General features: G+C 35.2%; 1 protein-coding gene across 1 annotated transcript; it reads left to right on the top strand.

Annotated features, from left to right (window-relative positions):
• The first annotated feature begins 777 nt into the window (after positions 1 to 777).
• On the top strand, positions 778 to 11,410 carry LOC147283710 (GroES-like zinc-binding alcohol dehydrogenase family protein). The gene is made up of 8 exons (XM_086245267.1): positions 778 to 1,238; positions 1,720 to 1,855; positions 4,125 to 4,194; positions 4,364 to 4,457; positions 6,188 to 6,401; positions 8,672 to 8,813; positions 9,312 to 9,482; positions 10,842 to 11,410. Exons 1-8 carry the CDS (start codon positions 965 to 967, stop codon positions 11,031 to 11,033), a joined length of 1,293 nt encoding a protein of 430 aa, XP_086101393.1. The 5' UTR covers positions 778 to 964; the 3' UTR covers positions 11,034 to 11,410.
• Positions 11,411 to 12,575: the final 1,165 nt, after the last annotated feature.

The raw sequence follows: 12,575 nt of genomic DNA, 5'->3' as shown, positions 1-12,575 counted from the left end.
TCCTAAAAATAAGTACTAATTTTCTATAACTTCAAAACAACTTTTGTTACAAGTTAACTTTACAAATTGCAAATAGAACACCATTTCTTTAAAAAAAACCTCAAGCTTCAACTTGCAAAAGAGTTTGAAAAACAAGTGTTAACACAAGATAGGATGAAAATTCTGGGTTGCTACAAGTAAAAAGATCCCTCTATGTGATCATAGAAATTAATTAATGATTTGGACTTAATTGCTATCATATTAGGACTATAAAATTTAAAATTGCAAAATTAAGAGAACATGATCAAAAGTGAAAAAAAAAAAAAAAAGAGAATTTTATGAAAGTATAGAGACAAAAAGGTACAGTAATGATCACTCGCTCATCATAGAGCAGGAAATTCTTCGCTCACCTAACCACCCAGCAACGAATTTCAATGATCGTAATCATCTATATTTTAGAGCATCATTCAAAGATCACCTTTGTAAAAAATTAGCCAAATCAAAAACTGTTTAGCCAGTGTATTATTGTCAATATCATTTTAACTTTATCTGACAAATTATTTTTGTTTACAAAATTTGGAGAACCAAATAATTATCAATTTCTTTGATTTTTTACATGAACGCTGATCATTGAATTCCCATGCGGTGAGCGGGGAGGTATGCGAGTGTTCATTTGTGCAAAAAGGAATATCATTTGGCGCTGGTAAAAATGTCAGGACAGGTGGCGCGTGGGCGGACTATTTTATTTGAATATTTGGGTTTTGCATTGTTTACTGTACTAGTCTACTGACTCTACTTGGTTTGTTTCTCTGGTCTTTCATCTTCGCATAAATTCTGCAAATCCTCTGAAACAGCAAGAGTGTAACAACCTGATCGTAGGTCTTGACGAGGCGGCAACGAAGGCAAGCCCTAAGCTCGTGGCCGAAGCTCGTCGGAATCTGACTCTACTTGGTACTTGGCAGAGGAAGTGCGAAATCAAATCAAGATGATGATGATACGTAGTGCCATCGCCAAAAGACTCGTCTCAAACTCAAAGCCAAGAAGCTCTTGTTGTCTTAGATCATCATCGTCGTCGTCGTCCTTGGTGGGTCAAAGCCCAAACAACAGGTGGTTCCACTCAGTTGGTGTTGGAGGTGGTGGTAGTGGTCTGCCGTCTTATATGAGAGCAGCTGTGTTCTGGGAACCAAATAAACCTCTCACCATTGAAGAATTTCACATCCCTCGCCCCAAATCCGGTGAAATTCTCATCAAAACCAAGGGTACAATACTATTCTCTCTCTCTCTGACTTTGATTATTGACTTTTTTATTTCTGATTTTTTGATAAAATACTGAGAAATTTCTTTTTGTTGTGTTTCATCTTATTTATGTTTACTTCTATCTGGCTGATAATGTTCCCTAGACATTGGACCTGATGACAATACTAACCATATAATATAATTGAAATATCAATGTTTCTTGGGTACCCAGGATGAAATTGATTGATGAAATGTGTAATATGATCATTTTCAATTAAGTTTGATTACCTTTTCTCATATGGGTGTTCCCACTTTGATTCTTTAATCTTCCCACATGTAAATTCTCACTTTTCCCTTTGTTGTTCTAATGAATGGAATGTTTTCTACAATGCCTTATTGGTTATTTTTGGTTTTAACTAAACTTGGCGATGCACTTCTCATGTGTTCGCCATTAATGTTCATTGCGCAGTGGTGTCTGATATTGTTTGTGTCTTTTTGTTGTAGCCTGTGGAGTCTGCCATTCCGATCTCCATGTTTTGAAAGGTGAGCTTCCATTTGCTAGACCTTGTGTCGTGGGGCATGAGATTACTGGTGAGATTGTCGAGCACGGACCGGCAACAAACACCAAACTCATAGAAAGGTGCACTTTATTTAGACCACAACAATTTTCATGATGTTCTCTAAAATTACTATCATAAAGACTAAAGAATAAATTTCTATTGACACCACTCTAAAATTGTTACGCTTTCTATGAATTTTTATGGGATTAATATACAGTTATACTCACCGTTTAGGTTTAATATTCTCCCCTACCTGTAATCTTCACAAATATCAGGTCAAGAAGAGTTCTGGTACAATCCCATCACATTAGACTCATTAGTGATGAAAACTGAAAGTTATTTGTATAGAAGAAGTATGAAGTAACTGATAGGATAACTATTGATAACAGATTGATTTGATATTTGACATGCTTGGTAGATGAGGAAAGAACATTTGATCTAACTGTGAGGTTGAAAGCCATAATCTTATAAGAAATCCAGTGGGCAAGATTTAGTTAGTAGAGGATGTGAGGAGTTCTCTAAGTTTTTATGGGGATGGGAGATGGGCTGACATAGAATATCCTTTGTATTTAGGTTGCCTAAGATAAATTCGAGAGTGAGTACCATTCCAAATCAGACCATATGATCGAAAAGATGGTACTGCAACATTGTTGCTCAAAAAACTACAGTAAGCATTACAGGAGAAGCTTCCTGAGAATTCCCAACGCCATCTTCTTGAATCAGCCCTTCCAGCCCTATACAGGTCCATTTCAACCCTAACTCTTGAATGGATCTATTTCAATCCCTAAGGATAAATCTCTCTCTCTCTCTCTCTCTCTCTCTCTCTCTCTCTCTCTATTTATAGGCTCACTAAAACCCTTGAATACATTAGAGTTCCTGATCCAACTAGGAGTAGGAGATGGATACCAAACCTGTGCCCAAAACGTGTACAACATATCATAAAAGAACCTCCTCTGAATGCTCCATCTTCCATCACCACGCTGGAGTGTAACAACCTGCTTTGTGAATTTGTCGTCCTTCATTGATTTCGAGCCGCACCACTTTCCCAACATGGCTAACAGCGTGCTTATTGTGGTGAATGGTTATAAACCTGTCTGTGAAATGAGCTGAGGAGTCTGTCAACAACTTGTTATTCAACTGCTCTTTAGCTATTCACCTTATATGGATCAATTGGGTATACCGCTACTGTGTAATTTTTCAAGGATAACATGAGTGCTTCGTTAAGACGGGAAAATTTGGCAGTCTGAAAGCTTTGATGGAGTTCAAGAGATGCATGTTTCAATGGGATGAACATTTGCTGCATTATTCCACAGGGAGGACACTCATTCTTTTTATTGTATTTAGATTTCTAACGTTACATTTTCAGCTTGTGTGCTGCTTGTCTACATTGGTAGCTCCCAAATATATTATTTATTTATAGAAAAAGAAAGAAAAAAAGAATTGATAGATTAGAGAATCACTTATGTTTACACTAGTGTCAATTGATATCTTCTTGTACTTATTCATTATGTGTGTGTGTGTGTGTGTGTGTGTGTGTGTGTGTGTGTGTGTGTGTGTGAGTTGTGCATGCATGTGTGTGGAGGCTGGGTTTGTGGTTGAAGCAGATAGCAACCAAAATGTGTTGGGAAAACTGGACCTCTCAATATTAACTTGAGAGTATTTCCAAATCCCTTCCAGGATCCTCCTTTAGAGAAATATCAAGAATAACAGAGAAATAAAAATAATGCACACAAGATTAACATGGTTCGGCAAATTTCCGCCTACATCCACCAAAAATATTTGTTCTTCACTATGAGAATACAAATAGTACAAGACATACTTGAGTTACATCACATAACCCAATCCCAAAAACCCTTGTACACCCACACTCATAGAATTTCCCAAGAACTCTCTATCTCACCCAAGAGTATTGCACTCTTGTTTCCTCTCTGCACTCAGAAGCTCACAAGGCTTGCTTGTCTAATGCCTTGCTACTTGAATGAAAGGGTTGCTGCCTTTTATAAACAATTGCAGTGGGTGTACTCTTTCATCCACCGAAGTCAACAAACAAAAAAGGCAGCCATCAATTTTCCTTATTTTAGGTGCCAACTAATAAAGACCAAGAGTTGGTTTTCAACTTGATCCAACTAGCCCACAGCTCCTCAGCCCCCTACCTATCAATTGTCATAACCCTCCTTGTTTCAAGAAGGCTTGTCTCTATCACACCATGCTACAGCACCCTTTTTCATCATGTGTCATAAACACATGGTTCTTCTCCTTTCAAACAAAACTGTAGCAGCAAACCTCCTTTTTATTTTTAATCAATTTCCAACAAAATGTATTGTTACTTTCATTTTCTCAATGTTTCAGATTTCCAATTGGATCTCATGTTGTTGGAGCTTTCATCATGCCTTGTGGTGACTGTTTCTTCTGTTCAAAGGTAACATTACTTTGAGATGCTACTTTGATCGTTTATATCCAATCTGTTATTGATAGATAATGGTTTAATGATTACTTAACGGATGTGATGTTTACCAATTTATTTTTTTGGAGAAAATTATGTATCATATAGTTGGATTTTTTTTTTTGGTTGTCACAATTGAGAAAAGGGCCAAGACGATTTATGTGAGGATTTCTTTGCCTATAACCGTGCAAAAGGAACCCTTTATGATGGTGAGACTCGACTATTCCTCCGCAACAGTGGTAAGCATGCTTCTCTCTCTCTCTCTCTCTTGTTTTTTTTTTTTTTTTTTTTTTTTTTTTCTGTTTCCCATGCCTGTACAGTATATATAAAGTCCTTTTGTTCAGCAAGCTTTTTTTTTTTTTTTTTATAATATTTTCTACCTTCCCTTAATACTGTTTTTCTTTTACCAAATGATTGTCTATCTGTTGAAATCTTAATAGCCGTCTAAAGTTGCCCTTCCTAGTATTTGTAATTCTAATGCAGTCGTCAATGGATTTGAAATGAACTGGTATATGATTCTGATTGCTATGAGTCATTAAGATTGTCACTTTTTTTTTTTTTTTTGAAATTTTGTTGTTGACTGCCAATCTCTGAATGTCATAAAAATATGAACCCCTGCAGCATGTACCAGAAAAGTGAGTGGGATGTGATTCATATTAGTATTCAATCCTCAAATAGTCTCCTATTTTAGTTCATTTACCGGGAACTGTGGGGGGATAAGAAAGTTTCCTTTCCCATACCACATTTATTAATTTATTTTGTTTCCATCCCACCCATTAACCTATATTCCATGCTTCTAATCACAAATCTCAGACCTCACATTAATCAGCAAAATTCAGTTCTCTTTGGCTTACTTCCTAACCTCTTGTTGATGAACCTGAGCACAAACAACTTTAAATTAATGCAGTAATAACATAGTCAATCACAAAATAAATAGTATTGGCTGAGAGTTTACCTGGAATCTCTTCAATTCCTTGTCTAATCTCTCTCCAAAGTTGAAGGTTTGCTCAGGTTCACACTTGCTGAACTAGGCAATATTCCCTTAGGTTCTATGGTTACATGGCAGACTACATCATTCAAATTCTCTTTTCTTTTCTTTTTTCTTAAACAAAAAAATGACATGCTAATGGGCTCAACTTATTTCCCTTTTGCCACTTAAATATAAACTTTTCTAAGCCCAACATTCCTTAATTAGCCCACATAACCTAATACTAATATAACACAACCAACTGAAAATACTACAGTCAAGCATATCATATTAAGACAACCAACAAAAAACAACACAATCAAGATCAGTTATATTACACTTTATTGGTGATTGCATTTCTTTTTCACCTTTGGTATATGGTAGTATTCAAGATCCATAATGTTTGTTTTGGCCATTTCCATAAATTTAGCAAATATTGATTTTCTAGATATCATTAGTATAATTTGACGGAGAAGACTTATTATAAAGAAGAATAAAAATGGGAAAACATGTCATCTGAAGATTGTGATAATAAAAGAGATCAAATAAGCATAGTGCCAGCTACTATAAAGTATAAATTTTCTTTTAAATTTCATATTTCTTATTCAAGAAAGAAAAAGATATATGTTAAAATGGTTTAATCCAAAATTTGTTTCCTTTAAATAATAATTATAATAAACTTTTTATTTTTGTGAAAAAGTAGAAAAGTGATTCTTCATTTGTGCACGTAGTGGAGAAATAATTGAAAGAATGTGGCCATTAGTCCTCAGGCAAAAGAAATGAAAAGAAGTCTAGTAATGTTCTTTCAATCAAATCACGTTTCATCCTGGCTGCCATCTCTTTGCATGCACATGTGTCTGCATGTGCGTAATGTGTTTCAAGATTCATCCTCCTTGAAAAGTTCTGCTTTTTCTTTTGTCCTCATTTGGTAAGGTTGGCTTAAATCTTATAGAGTACACACATTTATTGTTTGATAACTAAAAGGTAATCTATGCTGTGTAGGAAAACCTGTATACATGTATAGTATGGGAGGCCTTGCTGAGTACTGTGTTGTGCCGGCAAATGCATTGTGTATTTTACCAAAGTCATTGCCATACACAGAGTCTGCAATTTTAGGATGTGCAATATTTACTGCTTATGGTGCTATGGCTCATGCGGCTGAGGTGCGTCCTGGGGATTCAGTTGCTGTGATTGGAACTGGGGGTGTTGGATCGAGGTAAACTTGTAAAATCTTGTACTCATTGAATGAGTATTTGCACCTAATTAATCTGTTTGTTCAAATTTCTGTATCTATAAAATCCAATGATATCTGATTTTTATTGAGAAAAGATATCTGATTCTTATTGAGAAAAAACTATGTTTAATTTTTTTGTAGAATTTTTTTTTTGTCTAGTTTTCGGATAGGAAAAAACTTTGTTTAATACAAGGTGTTAAATTTCGATTTTTTGGGGTGTCGAAATCGAAACCTATATTTGTTAAATTTTCGGGATAATTTTGCCGGTGATCTGGTTTTGGACTTCTGGGTTTTGGGAGAAAAATGGGGCAGCGGCAAGGGGGAGACCGAGGGAGAAAGAGGAGGGGGCGGCGGCAGGGGGAGATCGAGGGAGAAAGAAGGGGCGGCAGGGGGGAGAAAGACGCCGGCAGGGGGGGTGACAGGGGTGGCGACGACAGGGGGAGATGAGGGAGAAAGTGGTGAGGGTGGGTTGGTGATGGATTGGAGAGAGAGAGAGAGAGAGAGAGAGAGAGAGAGAGAGAGAGAGAGAGAGAGAGTGAAGGCGTGGAGCTGGAGACTCGGGGGAAAAGAAAGGAAAGGGAAGGAAAGAAAGAAAAAGAAGGAAAAAAAGAAAAAGAAGGAAAGAAAAAAAGAAAAAGAAAAAAATTAAAAGGTTTAGGGTTGATTGGGATTTGGGGTCTTTGGGCAATTGTAAAGAAAAAAAATGGTTTGGGTTTTCGTTTGGCCGTTTTGGAGTTTTGTTTAGTTGTTTTTAAACCCTAAATTAGTAAACTCTAATATATTTCTTAAAAAAAATAATTTAAAATACTCTAAAGGGCTAAACCCTAATATCATATACCATATCCTAGTTTGAGGTTTTTGGGCAATTGAAAAAAAAAAATGATTACGGGTTTCGTTTGGCCGTTTTGGGGTTTTGTTTAATTGTTTTTAAACTCTAAACCAATAAACTCTAATACATTTTTATATAAAAAATAATTAAAAATATCATAAAGGGCCTAAACCCTAATATCATATACGATATCTTAAACAATATAGAGTATAGATTATAAAGTATATAGGATTTAGTGTATATATTATAGAGTATAAAGAATATATTAATTTTATTTATTCATTATACTAATTTTATTTCACAGTATTTACCTTCAGCGCGCATTATATTCTTCTTATATCACATGAAACTTACTATATAATTTGGTTTCTTCAATGTTTTTTATCAATGTAGTAAATAATATGTTAAATAAATATATAGTAAAGTTTCATTCAAAATTTTCGTATTTTGATAGTAATTTCCATCGTTTCCGTCTAATTTCTGTCGAAATTTAAAATCTTTAAAATTTCCGTCGAAATTTCCATCGAAATTTCCGTCGAAATTTCCATCGAAATTTCCTCAAAACCCGAAATTTTATTCCTTGGTTTAATATCATCTCTTTGGTGGGTGCAATATTGGGGCTCACATCCCCCAATGCGTACATGTAAAGTTGTAACATAGTTTACCTTACCATAAACTTGTGTCGCACATAAAAAATTTTCTTCAGTTTTATCGATTACAACATGATACAAAATCCTTTGAAAATGAAATCTTACAGTTTATTGTCTGAAAACCTATTATTTAAAATAACTGCATAAAGTTGACAATAATAAATATCTAAACTGAAATAGATCTTAAACCTCCTAATAGTAAAATTGTCATCATAAATCCAAACTTATTTTGTAGAAAGCATAAACATAATCCTAATGGCCTCAACACCCTAAGGCACTGTGACCTGACTGAAGACTGTTGCCAATTCCTCTGCATGTCAGGAGCATCATTATTTCCTGGGTTGAAATAAAGATTTTTGAAATATTTATCATTTTTTATTTGCCTGTTCTCATAAAAGAAAATTTGCCTATATTTGATTGGGTTTCAGATTTTTTATTTCCTTATTTTGATTGGGTTTCAGATTTTTTACATTAATTCGGAATAACCCTGAGTTTATCCCATCTTTGTCTCTCTTTCTCTTCCAACTTTTCTGTTTATTCTCTTTTTCAACCACTCTTCTTCCTCTCTCTTCTTGATTCTCCTTTCCTTATCTCAAAGTTCTCTTCTGGTTCAGCATCAGGGTTTTATTTTCTAATTTTGGAATATCTGTCATTTCAGCATACAAGGCTAGGCACTTCTGTTTTATTTTGGGTGGGTTTTGAATTTTAATAGTGCTTTTACTTCTGCTCATTAAATTAGTTTAAAGATTTTATAACTATATCACTTCCTACAGCTGTTTGCAGATAGCAAGAGCATTTGGTGCCTCTGATATTATTGCTGTGGATGTTCAAGATGAGAAACTGCAGAAAGCCAAGATATTTGGTGCTACTCATGCTATAAATGCGGCAAAAGAAGATGCTGTTGACAAAATAATGGTACATACTTAAGCATTTTTCTTTGCTTTTTAATCAGATAAGATACGGTACCAGATGTTGCTATAGTACTTTCTCAAGGTGATTTTGTGCTAATTTTGATGTCAAAAATTTGTCTTCTTCACACTTTTGCCACAAAAATTTTGGCCGTCTTTTTGGTATGTCAAGTACACTGTCCAACGAACTGCATTATACTATCAATGGAGTCAACCATATGTACGCTTAAGTTAATTCCATGCTTTTTCCTCATTAGGTCAACCGAAATACTAAAATGAGCTACATCAAAAGATTGTGAAAGCCAAAAATATATTCAATGTTACCAAAAATAAGCCTCATATGTAGTTGTTTCCTCTTCATCTCAAAACAAGAGTAACCATGTCGTATGTAATAAATGCTTTCATATATTTGTAAATTAGATATACATGCATACAAACACTAACAGTTTTTTCTTGTACTGTTAACTTGCTGTTTCGTTTGTTACACTTCACATGTTTTGGACAGGAAATAACCGGTGGTAAGGGTGTTGACATTGCTGTGGAAGCCCTGGGAAAGCCACAGACTTTTTTGCAATGTGTACAGAGTGTGAGAGATGGAGGAAAAGCTGTAATGATTGGGCTTTCACAAGCTGGTGCAGTTGGGGAAGTAGATATAAACCGTCTTGTTCGTAGAAAGGTGAGTATGATCAATGATGTATATTAGTGACAGTGGATTTTTAATTTTTGCCATATCGTGTCATGTTTATAGCACCACATCAGTATCCATTAGGTGGATGTAATTAGGTGTAGTTGTGATAAGATTATAGGAATTATAAGAGAATTGTGAAAGCTGGGGGAAACTGTTACAGAACTTGGGTAGTATGTAGCATGCTTGATCTTTCAGATTCCATTTAGTCTTGCATTTTCTTAGGTCCATTTGTGTTCCGTATTATGCTACAGAGTGCAGTCCTTGTAGTCCGTGAGCTTTTGCAGCCTAATATATGGCCTTATGCTGTTTCTTCCCTTTTGATCTGGTCATTTGGTATGCAACTACCACATAGGCTTCCCCCTTGATTAGGAGCTCATGTTCAAAACTACGTTTGACTTAATTATTCTTTCAATTATTTGAGAAAAATGAGTAGTAGGTTTAACAATCCAATTAACTTTAAGGCTGCGCTGTACAGTACATGTACAACCCACATAACAACAGCCCATAAGTGACCTAACCTAATTATGCCAAGTTTCAAAGTAGGCCTAGTATCATCCAGCATAGGGAATTGGGCCGGCCTGGCCTGAAGTTATCGGGCTCAGGTTGGGCTTGGTCCGGGCATAATCGGGCCTGGAGACTTTAAAGGAAGGATGAAATTGTATAAAATCATTGTAATGTGTACAATGGTATTATGGTATTCAGTAAGAAATGAAAATACAAGTGTTGAGGCTTGCTTTTGAAGATTACAATTAGTGAAATTACCATCTGTCACTAATGTAGGGATCTTAGAGGTTAGCTAAAATTAAGGCATAATCTCCAGAGTTGATTAGTAATTCACAGAGCTGATTGTTAAGATATTTATGTTCGAGAGTTCTGTCCTCATTGGATTATGTCCATTTGATTCTTTTAACACTGTGACTTTCAGGCTCTTTCTATTTTTTACAATGCATTTTTAGCTTTGGTTTTCTTGTTTGGTCGCCTCAATGCATGTGCAGTGTGGGTGGGACATCAGACGTATGAAGGGGAATATAAAAAATTAGACCATTAATGGTGCTGGAGATTGGTTATTGGTCTTGGAGGAAAAAAGGAAACCACTGTATTGTAAGAGCTAAATCATGTCTTGGTTACGAGGATATTATTATTAATTTTTCCTTTTGCTCTAAAATTTTCTTTCCCTTGCATCTAAAAAAAATGGCTCAAATCCCCATATGTCATTGAATCCATATCTGCTCTTATAATTGCAATTATTCTTTTTTAAAAGAGCTCAGCCAAGCTCAAGTTGTCTAGGATTGCTCTGTTCCATTTCAGCATACATCTTACTTTTTTGGCAATGATCTTGTGGATCAGATAAAAATCATTGGATCTTATGGAGCAAGGGCAAGGCAGGATCTTCCTAAGTTGGTTAGACTGGCAGAAAGTGGTGTATTCAATCTAACTAGTGCTGTTTCTAGAAGGTACAAATTTGAGGAGTCTAGCAATGCATTCCAGGATCTCAACCAGGGGAGCATTGTCAGTCGGGCTGTGGTTGAGATAATGTAGTTTTTTTCTGTCCAAGCGGCCGGTTCTTGATGCCAGAGTTCCACATCAAGTATAAGGCAGTTCCCGGAGTAGAATCTGAAGGTGCATAACTTGTGAAGCCCTCATAACATTGTTCAATCAAGTTCTGCATGTACATTGAATCCCGTCTATCCTCGAGAGTTGGATGGATGACTTGGTTGTGACAATATCTCTGTTTTTATTTCTCCTTTTAGAGACCTCATGCTCTTGGTGTTCAATACACTTTGTTCAGGTTCCCTGCTTGTACATGTGATTTGAAGAAGTGTATGATAAAAAATTTCCCTCTGATTGAAATCCATTGGGAGTGAAATCCAAGTTTAACATAATTCCAATCAAGCCTATCATAAGCCTTTTCCATATCTAGTTTAAGAGTCCATCCTTGCTTTCGTATTTTTTTGGGCAAAGTAGATAAAATTTAATGACTGATAAGAATATTTTCTTGAATGGCATGGTCAGGAACAAAGGCTGCTTGATTAGGAGAAATACAATGACCTAATAAAGGTTGCAACCGATTAACTAGAATTCTTGCTATAATATTATCATTTCGGAGTAGCAATTTTAGGTAAGAGTGCAATATAAAGTATGGTTAATATGTTGAAGAGAGCATTTGTTTCAAAAAATGGCTGGTAATCCATCTAGTCCAGGAGCCTTCAAGGCACCAATTTGTTTAATTGCTAGGTCTATCTCAGCGTGAGAGACAGGAGCCAATAATTTTTCATTGTCCGCAAGAGATATGCAAGGTTGTAAACTATTTATAAAAGTGGCTAAGCTAGAACCACACGATGATTGAGCAGTAAAATGGGATTGCAATTCTTGGAAAGGACCTTGTGAAACATTACCCTCCACCTCTTGAGGCACCAGGTGATGATGCACCTGAAGAGAAGCATGAAAGATACGCTCAGCACAAAACTCATGATATGCAAGCCAAGTGCTTTATGCTGGCATCGATGAGAACAGCTGTGAAGTAAAGTTAGCTGTAAAGTAAAGCAGTTGAATATTTGGTAAACTATGTTTTTAAAAGTGATGTGAGTGCAAAAAACAGTATCAAAGTGTTTGGTAAATGTTTATATAAAAATGCTGTGATTGTGTATAATTACTAAAATGGATATGCATTTCACTTATTTGTTTGGTAAAAAAAAAATATTTTTTTACTTGTTTTTGAAATTTTTGACTACAAATTTTTATTAGCATTAATTTTTCTAAGAACAACATTATTAAATAAGTATGCCTATTCTTAGGTATATTATAATTTTAATCGTATAAATAAAATATCATAATTAATTATCACAATATAAAATATAACTAAAAATGGACATATTTTTTAATTTAAAATAAACAAATAAAAATTATAGAAATCAATGAGGGTATTATAGGTAAAATAAAATATTCATTGTTGCTGTGAGTCACTGCAGCTTTCAAAAACACTTAGAAACCTGCTTTCTGTTTTTGCTGTGGGGAGTTGAGAATTGTAGGGAAAATTAGTTTTTTATTTTTTTACCAAACACCAAAACTGCTGTAGGTGAT

Source organism: Dryas octopetala, chromosome 5 (genome assembly GCF_963921425.1).
Source record: "Dryas octopetala chromosome 5, drDryOcto1.1, whole genome shotgun sequence".
Taxonomy (NCBI): domain Eukaryota; kingdom Viridiplantae; phylum Streptophyta; class Magnoliopsida; order Rosales; family Rosaceae; genus Dryas; species Dryas octopetala.
Note: the sequence above shows the minus strand (reverse complement) of the source record. Positions and strands in the feature narration are given on the sequence as shown.